General features: G+C 36.8%; 1 protein-coding gene across 2 annotated transcripts in view; it reads right to left on the bottom strand.

The window, feature by feature from the left end:
* Positions 1-26,533, bottom strand: part of PLCE1 (phospholipase C epsilon 1) — a 134,331-nt gene that overhangs the window by 81,548 nt on the left and 26,250 nt on the right. For both annotated transcript variants that reach the window (XM_086466398.1, XM_009954846.1), the window contains exon 2: positions 6,747-7,035. In XM_086466398.1, coding sequence (XP_086322524.1) covers positions 6,747-7,035 — 289 coding nt within the window. The remainder of the gene's footprint in view (positions 1-6,746; positions 7,036-26,533) is intronic.

Genomic DNA, 26,533 nt, shown 5'->3' with positions numbered 1-26,533 from the left:
AAAATCTGAGTTACATACAGAGGTGCTAAAACAGTGCAGCTGAAATGTCTTCAGTGTTCATACATGAAAATTATGTTCTCTGTAGTAACAAAGATGCTGACAAGGATGTGAATGTCACTGACCAGCTGTGGGAACTCCAGGCATCTGTGGTTCCCGGGAGTCCACCCTCAGACTGTCCCTGTGCTACTGGACTGAAGTTGCTGCTCCTCAGCTGGGAGCCTGACAGCTCTGAGAGCCATCTGAGAGCAGTGTTTGCAGGCTCCCTGCTCCAGACGAGTCTCCTACAGGGCAGGCCCTACATGAGTTTTTAGAGACTCAGTCCCAGATCCACATGACTGGGAATTCTGGCTTTGGAGGTCTGGTATGTTTGGAAGCCTTCTCTGGAACTAACAACACTGGCAGCTGATCTGCCCTCAAGACCATCCTAGCCCTGGGGACTCAGAGCACTTAGAGTTCTTAGCTACCGAACAAAACCTTAGAACAGTATTTCCTGGAGTTAGACTACTTGTGACTGTAAGGTTCATTGCTCAGGTCACTAAATAACCCCTGAAGGACTGACATGAAGAACTTGCAACGTGCTTAGTGGTAGGGAGACATAAAAGCAGGAGGCTTTCTGAGCATTAGGGACTCTCTGTTTGCAGGATCCCTATTTCTGGAGCAGATATTATATAAAATCTCTAACTATGAGCATATAAAGGTTTTAAGAAATCTTCCTTTTAAATCATGAAGGACACTCCCCATTGAAGTAATGGGCTCCTCTTTAAACAGATTGTGCAAAAGAGTGCTGAACATCTCCAGGAATTGCAAACATTTTGAAAGAAAAGTAGTGGAATGTTGTCTGGTCCAGAAGAGGTCCTCCAAACATAAATCCAACAGACCTTGAGATTTTTTCAAAACTGGCTGATACAGACTGGTTTTAATAAACAAATTCACTTCTACTTTTGAAGCTTTTAAGAACTGTCTTGAAAATCATTCCAAGTACAGTAATAATTACTTTAGAGCTGACAACCACCTAAATTGTGTCCACGGTTTCATATCTGTACTGAAGCTTAACTTGTAGCAGAGCTGAGGAGCGGTTTTACCTGGTGGAAGATATACAGCTCGACAGGGACCCTGCTATCATGTTACACGTCTTTGGCACAAGGCTGGATATACTGCAACACAATCGGTACCTGGGCTGCACCTTAGAGCAATTCAGAAACCATAAAGTGGAAAAAAAAAAAAGTGCACTAAAAATGCAGTTCCCACAAAGCTGAAAGACGGGGGGAAGCAACCAGGCTCTATACCTGCTGGCCTGTAGAAGTGATATTCTACAGTTTACAGTCATGCATTTAATGACATGACTACGTTGAGCCTACAAATGAACACCATAACAACAACTCAAGATTAGCTAACTTGTTTATGACAATTATTTTTACCAGTAGAATAAACCCCCTACCTTTCAGGTTCAGATGGAAACTTTTTCTCAAGAGGGCTATCATCCTCACTGAAAGAATTGCATAGGTGGATTGATCAACTTTTCCTTTCAGTATAGTCACACATTTGTTAGTTTCTACTTCCTCCAGCATGTCATGTTTCTGAGACAGGTCAAGAAAAGAACTCCAAAAAGAACATGGTCTGTAGACAATATTCCCCAATCTTGAAAAAAAGATTTGACCAAGCTGTTTTCTAATTTGGGACAGAAAGAACTATACTTATTTAAGGAAAAAAAAAGAGGCATTTTAAAAGCCAGTAAACTGAAGCCTACAATTTTATGTTTACTTGCAAGATAATCCATTTAAACTAAATCTTGTTTCATATACATTATTAAAAGACTTTTTTCTTCAAATCATTTGTCACTGGAAATTTTAGAGTAAGACACATATACAACCCTCCTGCTCCCACACATTTTACAAACTAAAACTAGAATTACCCAGATAATCCATATTTTTCAATCAAATAAAAATAGACTCCTCTTACACTTAAGAATATATTTGCATAATGCATGCAGAAATGTAATTATATGTTTGAATAAAATACATGACAACATATACAGGCATTTAAAACTAAAGTATTAACCACAGCATGTTTTAAACACTATTATATTTTGCCTATGTTATAGGTAAACATTTTGATGAAGTCCTATTAACTCATATAATGCATAATACATGCACAAATATCTAAGGCAATATAGACATCTCTAACTCACAGAATGACAGAATCACAGGATGAACTCAGGATATGATTTGACAAAATGAAGCACTCATTGGCAATACTAGGCCACGGTGAGTTTGCCCCTTATCGTTCCCCTCTTTTAAATGATTTTTTGAAGTGAAATCAGTTTCTAGGAACAAGAACCCAGAAAGAGGAGAGCGGTCATTAAAGCTGATGCTGGCATTGCCCCTTACCATCAGTTCAGAGCCTCAGATGTGTAAACTTTCGCTCTAATATGCAAGAATATGTGTCAATATCTGACACTAAGTAGTAACATGCAACACAGCACTTTCACGTAGCACATCTTTACAAGGTAAAGATATGTTGAAGTGCATCCACCACAAAACCATTTTACTATAATTATTTCATAATAATTCACCACTTCTTTCAGATTTTATTTATGATGTTTTTAGGTATTACAACATTTATAGGACACAAAGGAAGTTTGAGTTCAAATTTCTGAGTGGCAGAACAGTAACCAGATAGTTCAACAATTATTTATGCTTATATAACATTTCAAATTACTTTCGAAGATAGTTTAAAATACAATTTTTTTTATTTCTTTCTTTATAATGCACTCTAGTTCTACCTCTGTCAGTGCTACTGGTGTTCACATTTTCATTTGGGAGTGGTTCCTTTTATTTGTTTCAAGTAGTCAACATAATTGCTGCCTTTGGGCATGCCTCCTCTGTATAGCGAAGAACGGTGCAATGATACTCAAACTACCATCACCTCAGCTAGTGCCATCACCAGAAAGGGTCATATTTTGAAGCATTATTAACTGGGCCTGCCCACATGATTTTCAAACTGACCACTATAGGGGATTTTGCTGCATCATGAGAATACTCCAGTTCGGGTCTGAACGAATCAGCAACAGGTCAAGTGTCTCTACACTGCACTATCCTGCACAAATGAGACGTCTATAACTTCTTTCTTTCTGAAAGAAACAAATACCACATCAGTGCTCTCCTGCACTTCCATCAGGACCTTTATGCTTGGATCTTCAATTGTACTATGACGTTTTCCTACACTGCAAATCCTTTTTCAAGTACAATTTTAAAGGAAGAACTGTAAGACATGTTCTAATACAAAAGATGAAAAATAAATAAATACAAAGACCTGAGAACCTATACTTGAAATTTTTATAGAAGCAAGCCAACACTTGAAAATCTGTCCTGTCACAGCGTGTGAAACACCGTAACAAGAAACATTTGCTATTCTTGACCACAACAGTAAAAACAAAATCAGAGAAGGGGTCTTCCCTCCATTCTTCAACATGCTGAGCAACGTGAACAAACCCAACATAAAAGAGTAATGCTAATTTCCTGCTGATGATACTAATTCAGTGCAGTGCACAGACCTGAAATTACTACACGGGCACTCAAAACCTCTGACTGTCAACACTAACATTTATTATCTCCCTGGTGTCTCTGCAACAGATGACACTCTGAACTTAGACACACTGCTGTCTTGTCTGAGAAAGGCTGGTAGGGCCCAGATGAAATGCACAATTTGAACTGTTTCCGGACCGCTGCAAACCACCAGTGCTGATGGAAATGTATCACCTTTACTATTGTACTGGTTTTGGCCGGGTCAGAGCTAATCTTCTTCATAGTAGCTAGTATGAGGTTATGTTTTGGATTTGTGACCAAAGGAGTGTTAATAACACAGGGATGTTTTAGTTATTGCTAGACAGTGCTTACACAGCATCAGTCCTTTACTGTTTCTCATGCTGCCCTGCCAGCAAATAGGCTGGGGCTGCACAGAAACTGGGAGAGGACACAGACAGGACAGCTGACCCCAACTGACCAAAGGGATATCCCATACCATATGACATCGTGCTCAGCAATAAAAGCTGGGAGAAAAAAGGAGAAAGGGTGCACATTCAGAGTTATGGCATTTGTCTTCCCAAGCAACCGTTACGTGTGATGGAGACCTGCTTTTCTGGAAATGGCTAAATATCTGCCTGCTGATGGGAAGTAGTGAATGAATTCTTTATTCTGCTTTGCTTGGGCACACAGCTTTTTCTTTATCTATTAAACTGTATTCATCTCAGTCCATGAATTTTTGCACTTCTACCCTTCTGATTTTCTCCCCCAACCCACTGGGAGGAATAAGTGAGCAGCAGCACGGCACTCAGCTGCCTACCAAGGTTAAACCACAACAGGATCAACATGTTCCTTTTTCAACACCTCTAGACAACTAAGTGAAGTGTTCTGATGACATGCTGTATCTTGTGATAAATCCTCCATTGCATTTGACAAGAGATGTTGTTATCGATGTCAATTAAAAGTTGTCAGGTTTAGGTGAGATTAGTTTAGGGTTGAAGTTAAATTCAGCAGTAAGAGAGGATGTTGGAAAGCTGAAAATAACCTTTTTATCAGTCTGCATCGACAGGACAGCTTTCTTTCTTAAAAGGTACACACCCACAAATGATTAACAGCAGCTCTGAATTCAAAACACTGTTGAGTTCCTTGCTAATGCTAATGTCACAGTTAATAATATCACCAAGTAACACTCTGTAAATGTTCCTAGAGAGGACTCTGTTACTGATACCTTTGTCATTTCTCAAATACATTAAATCACCGAGATATACCTGAACATGAATCTTCCATATCCAGAAAACTTCAATAGCCTAAATCTGCAGCACATCTCTTCCTCAACAGAGATCACTACATATCTAGACCACTACAGTAAATCAAATCTCTATTATCTACATAGGTTGTCTGTGGAATTGCAAATCAAGTTCAAGTTCTTGGTCTTTTCTTTAAGGTCTCACATCCTTGGGCTCAGAATCCAACAACAGAAGCATACACCATGTAATATGGGCAACACAGAGATCCTCAAACTAGTGCAAAGTCTGCTGGTACACAGAGCACACATGTGCAGTCACTAGTTCAGGCTCTATAAAAAGATACAGCCATATTAGCATGTCAGAGAGCCTGAGCTAATTACTGCTGCTGCTTCCAGTCTCAGAACTCAGTTGGAGCTTGCGGCTCTACGGTGACAATCACCAGCTGGGTTTTTTGGGCACTGCAGCAACATGCCCCATGGGAAGCTGACATTTGTACTCAGGAGACACAGCATCCTTAGAGTCTTGATCAGGTCCAGGGCATCAAAACCCTGTGCTCTCTTCTCCCCCTCTGTAGGAAGAAGGTCCACCACACTGTACCATGAAGTACACAACTCGGTTCTTTTAACCTTGCTTTTCAGAGCTGTTGCAGGGATGTATGTGTTTATTCTTCTAAAGCACTGGTGTCCCCAGAACACATAAAAACCAAACAAAATAAAAATAATAATAAAAAACCCCACAAAATAGGACACTGTACTGTATGTATCTCTGTCTCTCACAGACAATGAGCTTAGTAATGTTGCTCAACATACTACTGAAATGCACTCAGATGTTAGTTTGACATCTGTACCTGGTGTTCTTATACCATCTTAGTGCCTCTCTGTCATTTGATTCACCTAAAGAGAGACTCACTAAAACTAGAAAGGGCCACTCTTTGGGATAAAAATAAGACAATCTGATCTAAGCACAAACTATAACATTATTTGTCTGTAAAGATGAAGTCAGTATCTGCACTAGCTAAGGAACTGCACTGAGAATTCTGTACTGATTTTGTCATATTCCTGTAAAATTTTGGGCAAGCCGTAATAGCCACATGCTTCAGTTCTACAACTGAGATACTGCATCCTTCTGTTACAGTATACAGTATATCAGGTGACATTAAATCCCCAAATGCTGGAGTACCTTAGGAAATATTCTAGGCATTAATTAAAAATGGATTTTTTCATTTACTATTTCAGTTTTTTAGTAACCTTTCAGTTACTATTCTGTACAAAATCCTGTTTTAATGCAACAGATTTGTACCAAGAACACCTTTGTCCTGTTTAACTTCCAAAACTGATCAAACTAAATCACATAACGATACTCTTACCGCACAAGGTGATCAGCATGGAAAGTTAGTATGTAACATCCATCCTCCAACAGGCATTTCCACATAGACAATACCTACCCAATACTAGAAAGGTGATGGATCCAGGAGAACAACAAAAAATCAGTAATGAATTGTACGTACTTACCACACAGTGCTACACTGACAGCTAGTTGTATAATGACAACAATAATAACAGAGTAGAGTATATACTCCTTGCTTGAGTCCTGAACCAAGTCAGCCCACAAGCAGGAGTGCTTGGTAAATGAGAAATACTATACAAAGGAACACTGTAACAACAATGGCTTAGGCATTAACTTTGGATGCAGACAGGAACATTTCTAAAAAGAAAAAAAAAAACAAACCTGAAAAAGTGTCTGTTTTGTAGTAAGAACCTTTACAGTTTTTCATGCATTTTTACTTTACCAAACTAACATAGTCAGTCATTATGACACAATGATTGTAAAGGAAAATCTTTGAAAATATTAAAACCTTTTTTTTATGTTAACTTCATATATAAGTATATAAACTACAGAACATTATACACTATTAAATATTTTGCAATACACCTGTACTTAAAATGGACAGGGTTCAAAAAATTAAAATTTTCATTACCTTTAAGCATTGTTCTTCCAGTTGATCCTCCAAAGATATTCAAAAGACCACTTCTTGCTCCTAATGATGTAGTTGCTTCTAGTAAAGCACCAGTTATATAGTTAGAGAGTGCAGTCCTCTGTAAAGTGGCACGATATTGACAATAAGCATCTGTTACACATGGTTTTACACAAAAACTACCACCTTTGCATATACAGTCTGTATCAAACGCTGGGAGCTTTCTCAGAAGATGAGGAAAATATTCAAAAATATCTTCTGCTCCTTCTTCTTCTCTCACTGTATTGAAGATCTGTGGAGAATGTAGAAGCATGAACTGTTAGGTCAATTGCTCAAGATAATCACAGTCATCTTAAAAGAAGAATAATGAACCGAACATCAAAAAATTCCAAACTAGCATGACTTCTTGTAAAGTTCAACAGCCTCTGAAAAAAGGCACTGTGTTAAAACACTGCATTTATGCACTGCATTCACCTGAAATATCTGTGAATTCAAAGCTGATTTGTGAAGATTTTGAGTTGAGTTCCCATTATTTAAATAAGATGGTTTTCTAGCTTTCAATCTATGGTTAAAAGCTTTCTAATGAAAACCAATTTTAAGAATCACCATTAGACAAAAAACCCCGAAACATTAATACACAGGGTCAATATTTAAAATAAAGAATATACATAAAATTATTTATAAGACTATTAAATCTATTGCACTTTGAGTAAAGTCTTACAGATATCAATAGCAGAAAAACAGGTCTACTCAGGGTTTGCACTTTTTCTTGCTGAGTGGGGAGGGTTCTTGCAAACAGAAATGGTTTTAATCACTGTGAGCAATCTTTCAAAATGGTCTGGTGTCACGTTCATTGCATTACTTCCAGCCTACGCACAGGTCCTCTATCTAATATTGGTTTAGTACTCTTTTTCCAATATTTGTGCTAACACACTAATGAACTTCAGTCTGTGGCTTAGCAACTAAGTAATGTTTGCTTATGTAAAAGAGTCTAACGATCAAAGCAAGAATCTGGAAGAAATCTTTTCATTTAGTATACAAGGAGAGACTTGATTCTTTGCATTCTTGCATGCTGACTTACTGATTAACATTAATAATTTGTTTCAATGATCTGTGCTTTGTAATCATAAAGTGTAAACTACCATACTAAAAATTAACATAGGGAAAGGTCATTATAACTGTTACCAGGACAGGTGCTGAGATAATTTTCATGGTACTGTTCCCCATCAGTCTTTAGATGTGCACAAGAAATAAGCTGATAGCTTAATGATCACAAAATGGTTTTTCATGATTAATGGCTTGTTTCTTGTTGCCATCTTTCCCCACATATAAACAAAATACAGTTGTCCACCAACATGGCTGAAATTGCATCCAGTCCTACAGTGCAAGCACACATGTGCTCAGTCAAATGATAAGAAACTGTTTGCACAGTCTGTGCATGCCACATGTCAGAGGCACCAGCACCCTCACCACAGGACACACACACACCCAGCCGTGTAAGCAAGGAGGGAAGCGGCTCCCAGCACAGTGATCTGCACACATGTCCACTTCTGCCCTAAGACCTGCATTTACCCTGCCACGTCATTGAGGAAGGTTCAAATGCCCAGCTCCCACAAGGTATCTGACCCTCTACAAACAGAAGTTGTGAATGATGATGTAATTCTTTCATCTAGGTAAAGAAATTGAGATTAGTAGAAGCTTTGATTCAGCTACTAAATTCAAAATGTGACAAATTTTTTACGTCTTTTTTGCCATAAACCAGAAAATCAAATGTAATGAAATATTTATTAAAGTACACATTTCTTATCCTAGATTTAATTTTTGTATAAACAATTTCTTGGGGAAAACAGTAAAATGTTTTTTAAAACATAATAATTCATTAACTAGTAATTTAATTCAATGATTTGAAAAAGAGCACTGACATTTATCAACATAAAATTTTAAAAAAAAATCTTTCACATGTTGACTATGACTTTTATAACTCAATTCCATTAGAAATATGGCTTCTGTGATTCATTACATAGTGAAACACTGTGGTATTTATCTTTTTTTTTCCCCCTCCATGCAAATTTAACAAAATTTATTTGGTCTGAGGCTTCTAGAAATATTAAGCCTTTACCTGAGCCTCTTTGTCTTCTTTCCTTTGGTATACAACATTCATATGGACTTAAGACTCTCTGCTCATCTCCACCTTTATTCAGAAAAAATGCACTCTCGGAGTGTGCGTTATGTGGATAGGGTATGTAGAGACGTTTTAATCAGGTAAGTGTCTGCAAGGAACATGGAGATGTGCCTATGACACACCTTTCCAAAAGGTGTACTGTAAAAGAGTGAACCTGCCTCATGCATGGATTATGAGCATGTCACACATAGCAGACATAATTAGTCTTTTTAGCTTGTTTAAAAAAATGTTTAGTTAATGAAAATAATTTAATTTCTCAAAACTGCAGCTACCTTCCAAAACATTTTTAAAATTGGGTTCTGCAACTTATAAAGACACATTCTGTTGCCTACACAACTAAAATTTCTTTCAGCTGCCAAAGCAAAGAAATCATTTGCTGACAGAAATAGGCGACAGAGTTTTGCTGGAGAGCAAAACAGAATAATGGTGTTAATCTCTTTTTGTATAAAGTAGACTTCAGGGCCCTAGCTGTCTCCAAAGACTGCCCTTCATATAACATTTTCAAATACTGTTTGTTTTGATGTATTAAAGCTCTGAAGGATCTACTTCTGCTGCACAGAGATGAGGTTATGAAAAAACATAGACTTACAATGTGTATACATATCAGCCACTGAAAGGAACTGAAACAATCAGAATAGGAACATATCCCTCAGGTAACCGATAGGGAAAAATCACCTTTCAGTGAGATTGACCAGACAATTGGGGAAACTTAATCTTACCTGGGGGACAAAAAAGTGACTTCCAAGCCAGGGCTTACAGTTCATCCTGGCAGATATAGTTATATTGATCTGTATCACTACCAAAGAACAATTACTGTAATTAAAAATGAATGTCAACCAAAAAGAGTAAAATGCAGCACTAAACTGACAGCTATCTGTCAAAAAACAGCGATTCACAAGGGTGCATTGCTCCTGATTCTCTTTTGCCTTCCATATCAAATTAAAGATTTCAAAGCCATCTGCAGTCTGATACTTCAGTATCTCACATACTACATATCGAGCAGTAATTCACAAGAAACTGAGGACAGTATTTGGATACAAAAACATTGTAGTATTAAACATAGCTTAAATTTCTTTTTAAGTGAAGTGCTGATGCCTAGAAAGTTTAGGGTGAACTTTCTTATCTATACCACTGTAATGAGCACACATGTAAATGGCAAAATTTATATGCAATTACAGTATCTCAAGATTTACTTTAGACAATAAAAGCATACATTCTAATACTTTTTATTTTATTTTTTTTTCATGATGCTTCTAAAATAAGAAATAAGCTTAAACAGGTAACTCCATATACTAATACACCAGTATTCCAATGAAACTATACTATGGCTTTCATAGCCTTTTACTTTCTTCCCTTTCTTAAAGAGATTTTAATGGCAAGTAAAAAGAAAATAAAAATTACTTGCAACATAAAATCTTCCAGGATACTACAGAAGAAAAACATGTCCTCCAATTAGCTTTAAAGTAAAGATTAAATTCAGGCAGAATTCCATCCTTGTAGTTTTATAACGAAGTCCATATTTGGAAAATAAATTGAAACAAAATAGATTTTTCAGCTTTTAATAACATACGCAATAAATCATCAAAACTTTACTTTAAAAAAAGCTCAGTTTTGCTTCTAGTAACTTAAAATGGTATCTGCAAGTTAACTTATTGATAACCTTCAGGCAATAAAACTTTATTACAGTGACAACAGACATATTATGTTAAGATATTCTTTAAAAATAACCATAAGAACAAGTAACTCATGCTGGCCTTGAAATTATTCCACATTTTTCTCTTATAATCTTTTCTTCTGTTTAATCATCACTACAATTGCAAATTATGTCCTTTTCTCCACACACATTGCTGTAAGATTACTACATGAAGTGGCAGAAATTTTAAAATTATAGCCATTCCTAGCCCTACACTTTACAACAGCTATTCCCCAAAATGAAGCTGGAGTTCATGGGTGCTCTAGTACTGGAAATATTTGTCAGAGCAGTTCATAAAAATAATTGTTCTGATTTCTTACTTAAACTTCCAAATATCTCTTCCTGTTAACTGTAATCTTTTATTTGTTTCTCTTCTCATATTTTTTCTGCCTCAGGTATTTAGCTTAGAACCTGGGACAATGTTTTCATTTTGCCAAACATCGAACAGCTGCTTGGTGCATATGAAACCCAGAAACTGGAATTAAGAACAGACCAAAGATTCCTGTTACTAGGAAGCATGCTTAATTTCTCTAACTTTATTATAATAATAAAGAATATGTATATCCAAAAGGTTCACCACAAAGAACAGCCACAAAAAATTATGCTTATTGCTACTATGCTACAAAAATAACACAAAATAGGCCCTAATAGGGCTTTAATAATTCACTGCATTGTTTTTGACCAGCATCTGTCCAAACTCTTTCTAAAAACCTCCATCAATATATCTTGAATGATCAAAATGGAACATTGAAATATAGAAGGTATGTACATATATACATATATACGCATATGCTCGGTTGGCGCTATAAATGCCAGTCGGATTTCCTGGCTGTTTGTCTACCTACAGAGCATTTCTACTACAGAGGGCCACCGAAAGCCCCCATGCAGCATTCCTGCAACACAAAGCCTTCATTTGTCGTAGGCTTTCAAAGCAATTTTAAATGCCTGTAAACCAGAATGACAGCGGTCTGCTATAAAAATAGCACTCTGAGCAGAAAAAAAAGGAATATGTAAAGTAAGCTTGGGTGGAAGGGAAGGGGGTTGAAAGAGGAAACACACTTAGCAGAAGAGAATTTGCTCAGAACAAAAGAATCAGGCATTAATGCACGGTTAGTCAATATTTCAGTTTTATGTCTTTCAAAATGGCACTCAAGCTTCACACTTTGGAGCATTTAATAAAACTAAAAAAGGAGGTGATGCTGATAGTCACATCATTTTCTGAGGGATCTTGGGTTTTCTCAGATTTATCTATTTCAGGTTATCACCATACACACACTGATTAGACCAGGATATTTCACAATCACTGCTCAATTACAAATGCAGAACAGATTAAGAAATGCTTTTTTGTGAAGATGTTGCCTACCTAGAGCCAGCACTTGCCACTGGCCAGTTGCTTCTAAGGATGTTGTGGGGTCAGGGCAGGAAGGGTTTAAACAAAAATGGAAGAACATTCTATTACTCCTCACTATTATGACCTTTTGAAAAAAAAAGCTATTATTTAAAAAGTGGAAATAAATAAATTTCCTAATGAAATTTCTATTAATAAATTACATTTCTGACATTCTTACTTGAAAAGTTGTTCATCTAATTAATCCCAAAATACCACCCAACACTGTTCTGTTTAAACAAGAGTCAGGCCACAGCCCAAGGAACAAATGCAAAAGCCATTTTGGACATAATTATTTTTAACATTTATCCCTTGATCCAGTTCACTGTGAGAGAACTAGTCAGTTACTCGCTGAACAATGCTAAGTTGCTAACCACTTGATTTTCAAAGATGTTGGAACAAACAAGTGTCAACTGGCATCTGCAGAAATACTGAAAATCAGACCAATCTATGAAAAAAGGTCTGCCACTGATCTGGGATTTAAAGTCAGGTCATGTGAACTCATACAGATTTCTAAACCGGCACAGAATAATTACTTTGTTTTTAATCTACATCATATTTTAAAAAATAATTCCTGCTGTGCAAAAATAGAGACGAATCACACTATTTTCTACAGTCAGTTCTCCACACTTCATTTACATTTATCTAGTCTGAGTAAACATTACAGGTACACAGACACTTGGACAGTGCTCTGAAGGCCAGCTCCGGAAAGGCACTGCAGCTAGCTCCAAACAAACTACCCATTTCTCAGCACTGTGTTTGCCAGAGATTCCATTTCTGAGAAGGCTTACTTGCTTGTGCGTGCTTATTGCTTAGAGCACTACAGAATCTAGTTAAGTCTGCTTCCTTTGTCAACTTCCTCTCTGTGCTCTCAAAAGCTCAGGCATGTCTGCAGAGAAATTCACTACAAAATTTGTTTAAGACAACAGCAAAAAATCAGAGTCTGTACAGACAGATGTTTGCAATGTCAAGGAAAAAATGCCTTTTAATAAAAGAAAACTTTAAAATCTACAGCAAAAATGGTTGTATCGTATTTTCTATCACTACTGCTAAAGTCACCAATTAAAATTTTGAAACATTTTACTTAAACTGCAAGAAAATGTAGATGAAAGACAGGCATGGAACAGCACGTTAATAAACATCTGTATGCATCTGTATGTATTCATTACGATTCAAACTTCTCCCGCAAAAAGTCAAATCTTTGGCAAAATTGCAAAGATATCATAGAATGCTTTTGGTTGGAAGGGACCTTAAAGATCATCTAGTTCCAACCCCCCTGCCATGGGCAGGGACACCTTCCACTAGACCAGGTTGCTCAAAGCCCCATCCAACCTGTCCTTGAACACTGTCAGGGAGGGGGCAGCCACAGCTTCTCTGGGCTACCTGTTCCAGTGCCTCAGCACTCTCACAGTGAAGAGCTTCTTCATAATCTCTCATCTAAAGCTACCCCCTTTCAGTTTGAAGCCGTTATCCCCTGTCCTTTCACTATGCTCCCTGATCAAGAGTCTCTCCCCACCTTTCCTGTAGGCCTCCTTTAAGTACTGGAAGGACACTAGAAGGTCTCCCTGGAGCCTTCTCTTCTCCACACTGAACAACCCCAATTCTCTCAGCCTGTCCTCACAGGGCAGGTGCTCCAACCCTCTGATCTTCTTTGTGGCCCTCCTCTGGACTCAATCCAACAGGTCCATGTCCTTTTTATGCTGGCGGCCCCAGAGCTGAACACAGTACTACAGGTGGGGTCTCACCGAAGTGGAGTATAGGGGAAGAATCACCTCCCTCAACCTGCTCGCCACACTTCTTTTGATGCAGCCCAGGATGCGACTGGCTTTCTGTGCTGCCAGCAGACATTGCTGGCTCATGTTCAGTTTTTCATCCACCAGCACCCTCAAGTCCTTCTCCGCAGGGCTGCTCTAAATCCACTCATTGCCCAGCCTGTATCTGTGCTTGGGATTGCCCCAATCCAAGGTGCAGGACCTTGCACTTGGCCTTGTTGAACTTCATGATGTTCACATGGGCCCACCTCTCCAGCCTATCAAGATCCCTCTGGATGGCATCCCTTTTCTCCAGTGTGTCGACTGCACTACACAGCTTGGTGTTGTCAGCAAACTTGCTGAGGGTGCACTCAGTCCCACTGTCCATGTCACCAACAAAGGTGTTAAATAACACTGGTCCCAATACCAACCCCTGAGGAATGCCACTTTTCACTGGTCTCCACTCTGACATCGAGCTGATGACCATGACTCTGAGTGCAACCATCCACCCAATTCCTTATCCACAGAGTGGTCCACCTGTCAAATTAATGTTTCTCCAATTTAGAGACAAGGATGTTGTACAGGAGAGTGTCAAACACTTTCTTTTTTAAAAATAAATTGATACATTTTCCATATTTTTTTGACAATTTTACTCCATCTGTTTCAGGATAGGTAATCTGTTTCAGGATAGGTAATCTGTTTCAGGACAAAGCTCCATGTATTATGCATTAAGTATGGATTCCAAGGGTTCCAGCTACAAAATTACATTAAAAAAATTAAAGAAAGTAACAGCAGGAGAGACTGGAGGTGACTGAGTATTATGTTCAAATGTATATCACTGCAAATATTCTGCACTCAAAAAGATCAAAGATTGACCAACCCTACATGACTTTCACAGAAGAAAAAGAATATAGCGTGACACAAGTTTAGTATGTATACTTTTCTGATTTTCAGGAAGAAGGAAATCTTTAAATCATCAAGTTTCTAAAACATGAATCTGTTGTAAAAATTTCTGATGACATATCAATGATGAGAACTGAAATATATTAAACACTGAATGCATTTTCCGTTATGGCTAGAATAGTGTATATACCTGTCTGTCTTTCTGTCACGTACTTAAGATTCTCAAGAAAACATGCCACAGCCCTGTATCTCAAACAGTTATGCAGGCTGTTCAATGCTAAAGGATGTTACTGTGTTTGACAGAGATGATGCTGTGAACAGCAGAAAGGTCTGCTCTGTCCAGACTATTTCTTAGTTCTGCATACTGACATGTCTTGTTCACGTTAGCAATCAAATAGATGAGGCCTTCAGAAACCTTTTTGAGAAACTGAACTAATTCGAATGCTTTTGTAAGTATTTTTCAGTGTTTAGAGGACAAAAGCTAGACATTTAGACTGTTAGAACATTATCATCTTGGTGGTGCTCAGCAGCCTGTGACCAAATAAACACACCCCAGAACAGCTGATCAAATTTTTGGCTACATGCTTTACTAAGTTCTGGTATTTTACAGGACAAGCAGGGCAAGGGATGAAATCTGTGGTCAATTAAATTCCATTCCTAACTTACTATTCAAGATTAAATGGATGATGACAAATAGTCATCCACAAGCTTTAGTAAATTGTTCTGCCACTCAAATTTGCATAAGAATCACTACCTACCCCAAGCTTCTCTGATTTCTTGGTTTTGTATGACATTCTATTGCAGAGTTTCTCCCTAGGTGCACTGTGGCAAATAAGGAAACAGCTATCTGGAAGCAACTGTGGTTTTGCAAGTTGGGGTCAAACTCAAAAATTCCCACGAATCCTCTTCCAGTATCTCATGATCCATCTTTTTTGGCCAACAGGCAACATTCTTACAGTATTAACAACCATCCCAGATCTTAAAACAAAAAACCCCAATAAAATAAAAGGTTACATATCATGATGCCCTTCTTCATACTCAACAGTTTTGGAGATGTATTTGAATGTTACCCTTCAGCTAACTCCGCAAGCCGACTGCCCTGCAAAGCTGAACTGACAGCAGCTTCAACAATGCCACTTGCCATCTAGCCTGTCTGCAGCTTCACCAACAGGAGAAAAAGAACTGTCATCACCTGAAGGAACTTTTGCTGAAACACAGCCATTTGGTGCAGGATTGCATTTGTGTTCAAGAAACAGCAGTAAAGAACTGTTCTGGCATAGTGTGACACCGTCACCATCCGCTACAGCATGTCAGGGTGACAAAGAATAGCCATGGGAGATCTGTATGCAGGTAATCTCAGAGCTGCAGTAGCAACTCATCAGCAAGAAAGTTGGAGTTATAAACACAGATTTGCAGTGAAATATATGCAACTGTGCAAAGACTGTTCAGAACATCAGGGGTTAAGTGTTCTTAATTTGCTCATATCTTTCCCTATGTATGGGTGCTTAAACAGAATACCTTGACTGCTGAGATGCTAATTTTTGTAATGGAAAAATTCCTTAAAATACCCCTAGACTGCTGAAATGCTGTTTCGTATCTGAACAAATGCCTAGAAAATAAGAGAATACAAAGACGTGGTACAATCTGAAGTGTACCTCGTAACATACTAGAAATACTGTAAGTATTGTCTTGGGGGGGACAGGGAGAAAACGTTGCTCAAAATACATACACACAGTAATCAATACTGCTACAATTTTGGCCAGTACTGGACAAATGCAGTATTTACTGTAGGGTTGTTGATGCATGTTCAGGGCAGTGTGGTTCACAGGTGTTGCTCGTCTTTTGTCTGGGACACTATGAAGAAGAAAACCAGGAACTACTTTAAGAACACAAGAAATTGAAAGGTTTGTTTACTGCAGCAGCAGACCAGCACGGAAGCCTCAGGAAAGACAAAGGGGAAGATTTCTGAGTAGAGAGCTGAGGTAGAAAGAACTTACGAGTCACTGCATTGAGAATGCTTTGTATGCAGCCAGCAGGAGTAGGCAAAAGACAAAAGAAAGGAAAAACAAATAAAATTAAGTAAGGTGTGGGGGTTTTGCATTGTGCACAATTTTTCAATGCATTTAACAAGACTGTGATTTTAAAAAAAGATCTCTGCTTGCATAATTTGCAATTGCAGGCAGTGAGTAAAAGCAAACACTGTATGTTATGTCCTCACTGCCCAGAAACTGGGGCGGGGGGGGCTGGGGGGCAGGGGGCACGGAGCACAATGCCAAGATACAGTCTAGCATATAACATCACTTTCTCCTTACAACAGGAATGAATCTACTGAGTCAAAAGGAAGTTGCCCTCCCCATGGCAGCGTGTGTATGGCTGGCAGATGAGGTGTGTGGAACAGAGTCTGTCCAGTCCTCTTACACATCTGAAGGAAAGAACACATCACAGGAAAGGAATAATGGTCTTCAGGCACCTCTCTATCGTGAGAGTCAATGCTTGTTCCAGCATACTCATGACAAACTCTAATTCACTCATGGCTTTTCTAGTAACGTCTAGTATTACAGTCACTGTGGGAGGCCTAGATGTTTTCCTTTGCTTTTCTGTAAATGAGCTTCAGTTTCTAATAATCTAGATAAAACGCTGCAGTGACCTAACCTGCAGTTGGATATAAATGGGGCACAGATTCACCACAGCATCTCCTTTGGTCACCCTTCGAGCCCTTGTCTTGCCAATGTCCTTGTTGCCACGTCTGTTCTCAAAGGCTTTTCAAACTTTCGCTCTCTCTTCAATGATCAGGAACGAGTGGATCTTTACAGCGCCAGGACAGCACAAGACAGAGCACCACGCTACAGAGCAATAACGCTCACTTACTCAACCGCAACTTTTGCTGTGTATCAAATTTTACACAGTAAGTTGTAACTGGGCAACATGGCACAGAACGAAACACACAGGAAAACACATGAGTTCACCCTGGTAACACAGGGAGCAGTATTGATGGCAGCTGGAAGGCTGCCAAAAGAGTGAACAAGTACAGATGTGCCCAAATATTAATATTCATTAACTGATGTTCTGTGAAATTTCTCCAGCTTCAACTGCAATTACAGAATGTGCATTACCTCACCAGCCAATATTTCTTATGAATTGCATCCTGTTAAGGATGAGATCATTTCAAGGAGCAGAAAGTGAATTTAATGAGGATCAAACTGTCTTGCAGAGGTAATCCTTAAACATAACTCAACATTCTTCAGAAATAGTATCAGCCATCCCCATTCAGTTCTGACACATGACCAATGTCTTCAGTTGGGAAATCTTTTCATTCGTGATCATAAGCAAATGATGATACAGTTTTAAGAAAACAAATACATTTGGGAGTTGGCTTTACTTATGACCATGGATTGTAACAGCAGGCCCAAATTTCCAACAAATAGTTATTTTCACTTTTCATAAAACTTGGTTGCTATTACTTACTAATTTTCCATTTCTGTAAGGTAACAGTACTAATTATTTTAAAAGCCATTAGCAAAGGAAATATGGACTTCACGGATTTGGAAGACAGATAAAGCAGTCGGATATAAATGGTGCACAGATTCACCACAGCATCTCCACCCCCAGAAAGTTCTGCTCTTTAAGAATTGTCAGTCCAGTGGAGAAGTAAATTAATGCTTGTTACTTCTCATGGCAGCTAATACACTTTATATCCAAATAACTACTAAGAATCATCATCATTAGATATAAAACAGAGACAAAAGACATCAATTAATTGAAACTTGAAAGTAAGTTCACAAGTACTTGAAATTTCAATTGATTAAGGGGAAAATGAAAGGATGACACCAAATACAACATAGGAGTTCTTCACATCACTTTTCAACAATGTGAAACAACGTCCTTGCCAGTGAGAGAGACTTCTGTAATCTTACCCAGAAAAGGCCAAAAATACCACTTTCTGGTCAGCCAGGACAGCTATTTATATTTTTCTGTTGGCACAAAAGTATATGTGAAAAAATATTTTTCTTAACAGTTATTAATTATTTGATTACTAAATTCTCTGCTAACTTCTTCAGTTTAAATCATATTTTTTATATTTTTCTAGCACTTCTCAACTTGGTATTCTGAGCTAAATTTCTGTTAACTTTCTACTCTTGTCAATTCTTCATGCAGCTAGTACTCTCTTTTTATTTTCTAAATGAGTGCTTATTTACTTCCTCCAAAATTTTATCAAATTCACTTACAAACAATATCCTGTCTTAGTAACTAAATAGATTAAATATACTCTATTCAAACATCTGTTATTTCAACTTTATTCTAAAAGTAATTACCTGTTGTAAACACAACTACAAAGCTAATGCACATCTTTATTTACTGAAATGATGACAGTTTTACTAGGCTGATGTGGGTCACGTCTTTGAACACCTGATTGTGTGGATCGGAGTTTCTTGAGTTATCAGCTTTCAAAATTGTCTACTGGAGTTTTTTAACACAGAAGCATACGCACCACATACTTTTGTTCTAAAAATCATATTACTTTTTTAAAAAAAATATATTTCAATAATGACTTTTGATATCTCTTACTGATGATTCACATAAAACTTAGGTGTGCCACAGAAAGTATTTAAAACAAGTCTAGCAGGTTGACTTTTCAATACAGAATAAAAGTTTTACTGTAGCTATTGAAAATAGATTTAGAATTAGTAATTAGGATTAAAATAGTAAAATTAATAGTAACTAGGATTAAAATTCCACGTCAGAAAGCAGACTGAAATAATTCACAGTCAAACCGCTTAGATGTTAGAATATTAAATGTGCTATGATTGAATAATCTCAACTTAACATTTTCATTGCATATTCCACCTTTCATTGTACATCTTTGGGACATCAAACTGTAATGGGATGCTACTATTAAAATGAATCTCTCAGCTTTCCAAATGCAAGCAAAAAATACTAACAGAAAACACCGAAAACTCTATTTAATACAACCTTAAAGGCTTACTTTCTTCAGAGGTAGCCATAAATGAATTAATTAGGTCATTACAGGTTTAAAACAAGGCATCATGTTCATCTTTTTCATTTCCAAAACACTGATGGTGTGATGGGTGCATTCAAGACAGGTGAATGCTGAGCATTCAATGCAGAGGAACCCAACAGCCCCCTTCCCACGTGGCTATTTTTTCCAAGTACTATTCTACACGTGGAGCAACAGCAAGTCTAGATTTTCCCTAAGAAACAAAGAAACATAAACCTCCCACACACATCAGATACAGGCAGAAACCTGTATGGTTTTGTACCTTACTAACAACCATAATCTTCCCATTTGAGGAAAGGCTTCCACAGAACTCATACATTTAAAAATAACTGCATCCCCACTGATTATCTAAACAGCTTTGAAAGATAAGCTTAGTCGCATATTTCTGACCTACTAAGTTTGAGGGGTAACCCATAGCATAGAAAAAAACTTAAGAGATCTCCTGTCCACAAGTCCATCTGAAAAACAAAGATTCAAAAGAAAACCTAAAAATTATGGCTGTGGAAGACCATGTCTCACCAAACCTTAAATGTCTGGCTTGTCATCCTCTTTCTACAATTTTATCTATTTGCCAGTTAGCTACAGCTACTTCTGCAAAACTCCGGCTTTACCTGTTCTTTAAAATATTATTTTAATACGTATACTTACATAACTGATTCAGAAAGCATACAGTCCATTCCATTCCTGTGTCTCTAATATTAAAAGTCAAAAGATAATCAATGACAGAGGTTAAAGCTCACAGCACTGGCTAATTCAGATTTCACATAGTGCAATGTTGCATCCTGCAACTAAAGGAACTGCTTAGAATTGCTTATGAAGGTCTCAAGCTCAGAGTAAAAGTGTCAAAGCTCAAAGAACATGTAATAAATCTGTCTTTGTATTTATACAATCACTACTATTATTTGTCTCAAAGAATGACTTGTATTGGGATTTTATTGTACTATACCCTGGGGATTTATATTGAAAGGCGGCTCTTTCCAAATTATCAGAAACAGTCTACAGTTTAGCTCGACAGTCAGAAATCTAAGTATTACAAAATTGTAAAGTGCAGCAGAACCTTGCTGTATCTCTAAATATTTTCATTTATAACCAATTGTAACTGATACTGTTTTAAAAGATCAGTAGGCATATTACTACATCTGTAAAATTTATGCATCCTACCCGCGGCATATAGCTAATAGGAGCAACTTGGAGCATTTTCCTTAGCGCAGGAAATCTAGTTCGCATTTTCTAATTTTGTAGACACTGAATCCATGCTACTTGTTTGCTTGTACTTCAGCTGTTGGGTTCATAGGGTCACATGAATAATTATAAGATTATTCTGGATAGTACTTAGGGGCCAGGAAATTCTCAGAGTTTTCATGACTGAATTGTTTAGTAGACTTTTAGGTCAGGCTACAGAACATGATTTCATGAAACAAAACAACTTTGTTCTATAAAGAGGCATTTTCCACTTTAAGTTTTTTTCTTTAATTACCTAGAAATAGAAAAGGGACCATTCCTTGCCCAAAGTAACAACAGAATATTGATTGAATATTGAGCATTTTTAAATTACACATTTAATCTTAATTTACTGATAAAAAGTGAGTCTTCATCCATCACTGGTCACAATTAATAACAATCCTAATGAAAAAAATAAAGGCTGTCCTGAAAATTTTTAGAAGAAAATTTTTGGCTAAAACTAAGCAAACACAATAATCCAGCATGGTACAATGAACCAATTCTACTGCTGTTGGTATCCTGAATCAGTAATGTAGTACCTTCAACACTATTCATCTCCCCTAGTCATTGAGCTGCTGAGGAAGACCATGCTGTATCTATAGAAAGTATCTAAAGTTTAGGAAAGTTTAAGATAAGACAACAGCGTGAACAGGTAATATACAACGCAGTGACTTAAAAAAATAATTTCCTCTTTTCCTTGTTTCCAGCTGGTGTGTTCAAATGCTGCCTTAAACTAAACAACTGTCCTTCAGAATGCAGTACGTTCAATTTTCACACCATATTTTTATTTCATGACACAACTTTGATGATGGATACCTAATACAAATTAATAGCCATACGTATTAAGACAACTGTATACTAGAATAAACCTGTATTTACCGAAGTAATTGTTACTGGAAGAGTTTGAGTTTCATCCAAATCTGCTAAAAAGATTAAATGATCATAACACCATGATTCTGTTAGAATTGATGAGTTTATTTTGCTGTCTCCAAATGGAGTTTTGGAAGCCAATTTCAAGATCTAAACATGGGACAATGATGCATTAATTATATTTCCAGTTCAGTTTTACTAGCCTGAAATGCACAAAATAGACAATCTAATGTTCTGCAGTTTTCAAAAGTTCTAATTCCTTTATCACAGTTCAAAGATGTTTTTTAAAGTAAATATGCTTGTTTTAAGAGAGACAGAATAAGAGTAAGTGAGAAAGAGAGAGTGACCAAACAAGGGAATGGGAATGACAGTATTATTTCAGTATTTAAATTACACTTTTTTAATTGTTAATGAGGTAACTATGATTCTGCAAGACCAGAATATATGTCCTCCCTTCTTTTCCCACTGGAGTGGAATGTCACTTGAGGCTTGATTTTCAGAATTTAAGGCATCTGGCTTAAGACCAGAAGAACAGAAATATTTAAAATTAACTTTCCTCATTCTCTGGGGATTGTTACAGACCCAGGGACTACAGTTTAGTCATCCATGAGATTTATTTTGCTTTAGCCTTAGCTTCAACTACACTTTGTATATACAACAGCTTCCTTACCAAATTTCATAGCCACTCTGCTCAGTACAATCATTTTTATAAATTGCAATTATATTACACTGAATTACAAGCATAAGTGACCTATGTATATGCTTAACCTCTCAAAATGAAGGATAAAACTTGGATTCCTATTATAAGGAATATATATTCCTTTCATACCATAATTTCAGTTTTGAAAAAACTTTGACTCATTTGACTCATTTATCTACAATTACACACGACAAATTTAGGATTTTTTAAACTTTTTCAAAAGCTTCATCTTAGTGAGAAATAGCACCCTTCAATAGCTTTGAGACAGCTGAGTACAGCTTTGTTTTGAATTAACTGCACCAAGTTTTCACGTACATAATAAAGCATTCATGTACTTAAGGGAGGAAAATTTGTAGTAAATGTTTCAGTTAACTCCCAAGCAAAAACAGTTGTTTGCTCTCTCCTTTTAAATAATTATCATAGAAGGATAGAAAAACCTTGAAAGCACTGGATGTTTCCATGAAACTCTAGTAGCAGCATAACATTTTACTGAAGTCTCAAATATTCTAAACATGACAAGTACACTGTTAAGATCCTTAGAGGACATTTTTGTCTCAGTAGCATCATTCTGAGAATAAGCAGAAAGCCTTTTTTTATCAAATAGAGCTATGATAAGAACTTGAGGCAGCATCAGGAATAAAAAAATGAGAAAAAGGTACTTTATAAAGGTTATCTAGATCTAATGGATCTTTACTGTAGTACAGAATAAACAAGCAGAAATAATTTCCAGACCCTTATTTTCTCAGTAGCATATCAAGGACAATCTATTCCCATGGAAAGTGAAGTTTTCATATGCTTTTAATAACACAGGTCTCATCAAACCCCAAATCTACATAGAATATATAAATCTGTTATAATACCAGCATAGAAAAGGTCAATGCTGTGGTGAAAAAAAGTAATTTCCATCTGAGATATGTACTTCTAAAATCTATTTCAAAATTTAGTCCTTATATTCAAAAAGTTACTCTACAAACCGTATTAATACAGTCTTCTACAATGAAACCTGCCTATGAAGATTTATCTATCAAAGATGATATGAAAACAGAAAACAAAGCCATGACAGTAGTTTAGTTGCTTATCAAAATTTAAGATGGAAAGTTTGGGCACTAGTTTAATATTATCAAAATAAGTGATACAGAAATGACATTTCTTAAGAGTCACGGCCTCTCTCAAAATTAATAAAGAAGTAAGAAGGAGGAATGATGGCAACAAATACTATTCCATAAACTAAGTTAAGATGGCTTTGATAACTCTACACCCTCAATGTGTACTTGACAAACACGTCACTGTAATTTAACATTTTAGTCTAGTCATTCTTTTTTTACCTCCTGACTGGCTACCTGTGTATTTACTTTCTTCATGGGCCATTACTCCTCTGAACTTAGTAACACATCAGCAAAAGCCCACATTCACACATGTGCTACTTATCAATATGGTCATTTAATAATATGTTATATCTGTATATCCCACAGCTCACCTTTTTAACACTGTGTACACAAAACGTGACTTATCTTCCTATGCATTTATTCAACTCCTTGGAAAATAAGTCCCACAGCCTAATGCGACCAGACTTATCACAGTATACGTGACTTTCAACACTATTCATAAGGTATCAACCTTCAGTTACCTTTTGTTTTATCGCTACATAGCAGCACAAAGAAAAAAGCAGACATTTGGGCCCTTTACTGAAGACCTCAAAGCTTTGTCACAATGTTCCCAGCCTAGTTGCTTTTAACATAGAAAAGCTACAACACTAAACTACAAAAGCATCAGAGAGGTAAAACTCCTGCTGCTACATAAGTGAAAACAAAAAAAGTTGTCACAGAGAGGCAGAGTTTTTGTTCATTAAGTATAACCATCACAACGTAGTCTTACTAATCATCAGACCCTCCGTACAAAAAAAAAAAAAGAACATTACTATGTTATTTTTACAAGTAGGTGCTTGGATTCCTCATTACCAACCTACACAATAAATTGCTAGGGCCAAGTCAAAAGCACTGTTCATAGTTTAAATTCCTGAAAGAGTGCTTTACTGGAAGACTAGTCCAATACACATGAACATTACACAATTTTCAAGTTTTTTCAACTATTTAAGTGTACAACATTTATTTGAGAAAAGGAAACAATTCTCTCACTATCATCACTAGTGTGTAGTGAGCTGCCTGTGATTTTAGTTTCACATGCATATGATGGGAGAGTAAGATAAAACATTATTTTTAGTATTTACAAAAACATACATAACAAACAAATGTCATCCTCATTGTATTTCTACTGAACATTTTTCTGTTGATTACACTGGGTGAAGTGATAGGTACACAATTTGCTTTCACTTATACTCTTACTGAATATCCAAAAAATCAGATCTTATATATCCACTTTATGATTTCAGTATACTGTATTGAAAAATAGCAAGCATTTTCTATAAATCCTTGCTGTACATGCAATATTTCCTCATCAATTTACAGTAACAGTAAGGTATTCATTGGGGTTTAATGCCAACTTCATTAACTGTGTCTAAGTATTTTATCAAAACAACTAAATAAGAAAAAGAAAAGCCTGTAATCATATTACCTTATTTACAGAGTTAGAACCCAATACTAAGCAAACAAATAGACAGAAGTTCATCCAAGTTTCATAACTTTAAGTACTAAAATTCTGTAAGTGGCATTACAATCAAACACAGCAAGCTAATAAACATTCACATGCAGTATGTCAAATTTCAATAAAAACGAAACAACACAGACTTTTAGAAATTACTAATTGTCTACATCTGCAGGGTAAACACCGACTGAAGAACAGCATGTTTCAGTAAGAAATACCCTGTTTAATATACCAAGAATATATTTTTCTGCAGCACTACATTCTTCTTTCTGAAGAAGGAAAGCCTTCCTGCTATTCCTGCAGTAAGAAAAACTTTGTTATATTTTATATTACATGAACCATACCTTTTCCCCTTGTGTTTCACCATATCCATATCATATCAACTGGTAGGAAAATTGACAAAATTATATAGAAATTGAAACAAGCAGACACAAGCAGAAACTGCAAGCTAGCTTTCAGCAATACAAGACGACAGCCTGTTCTCGTCTACAGAGACTGCCTAAGAGCCTGGAGAGAAAAGTAGTACATTGCCAAAACCTAATCCCGTTGCTGCATTTCACATAGTGCTGCCTCACCTCTGCAGCTCCTACAAGTCTACTTTTCCAACAGTCAGTGGAAATCTGATCATTGTAAAACTCCATAAGCATTTTTGTTTTACCACAGACACACAGACAACAAAATATGAACTATTACTTAATTTTACCAATATACTGGAGTTTGTGTTTACATTACTGCAAATCAAATGATGCAATGCTAAATTTATCTGGAAGCACTGCTTTAGACTCCTGGTATTGTATGAACTTACAGAAAAAATATTTTACAATGTTAGCAACTAACTATTTTCTAAAATGTATTTATAAATACAGAAAGTCATGATATAAACTCATTGGAAGTAAAATAATTCTTCCCACATTAGATTTCTCATGTCTAAGCTACTAATACAATTGTATTATTCCAGAAATTATGCAGATTCATAGGAAAAAAAATTGAGCCAGATTATATAAACACAAGAAGATTATTTCTAATTACTGTCCTCTTGAAACAATTCCCAAGCATACTGCTGAGGTTGCTGCACACTGCTCTGCTGTAATGCTGCAGATGTCCTTTTCTATTGAGCCACCATATTTCTTCACAAGGGGGCACAATTTAGAAAGGAATGGCCTGTTTCACAAGTAATTTTTGCAAAACTAAAAATTCTAAGGGTGACTATATGCTAGTTTAAGAGATACGCAGAGGAACACAAAGTAGATGAAAGAGATTTTTTCCTAGTGCAGAAACTGAAATAAGCAGCCTTACAAATCCATTTTCTTTCAGATTAAAGCACAGATGAAGGAGCCCACACGGAATTACTACAGCACACTGAGTATTTCGTGGCTTCATCGCCTTACACTCCCCAGGAAGACTCGTTAAAGGGGGTCACACCTCAAATAAACTTGAATAAATCCATATCTGGTAACCTGGGTAA

This window comes from Leptosomus discolor, chromosome 6, assembly GCF_034619465.1.
Source record: "Leptosomus discolor isolate bLepDis1 chromosome 6, bLepDis1.hap2, whole genome shotgun sequence".
Taxonomy (NCBI): domain Eukaryota; kingdom Metazoa; phylum Chordata; class Aves; order Leptosomiformes; family Leptosomidae; genus Leptosomus; species Leptosomus discolor.
Note: the sequence above shows the minus strand (reverse complement) of the source record. Positions and strands in the feature narration are given on the sequence as shown.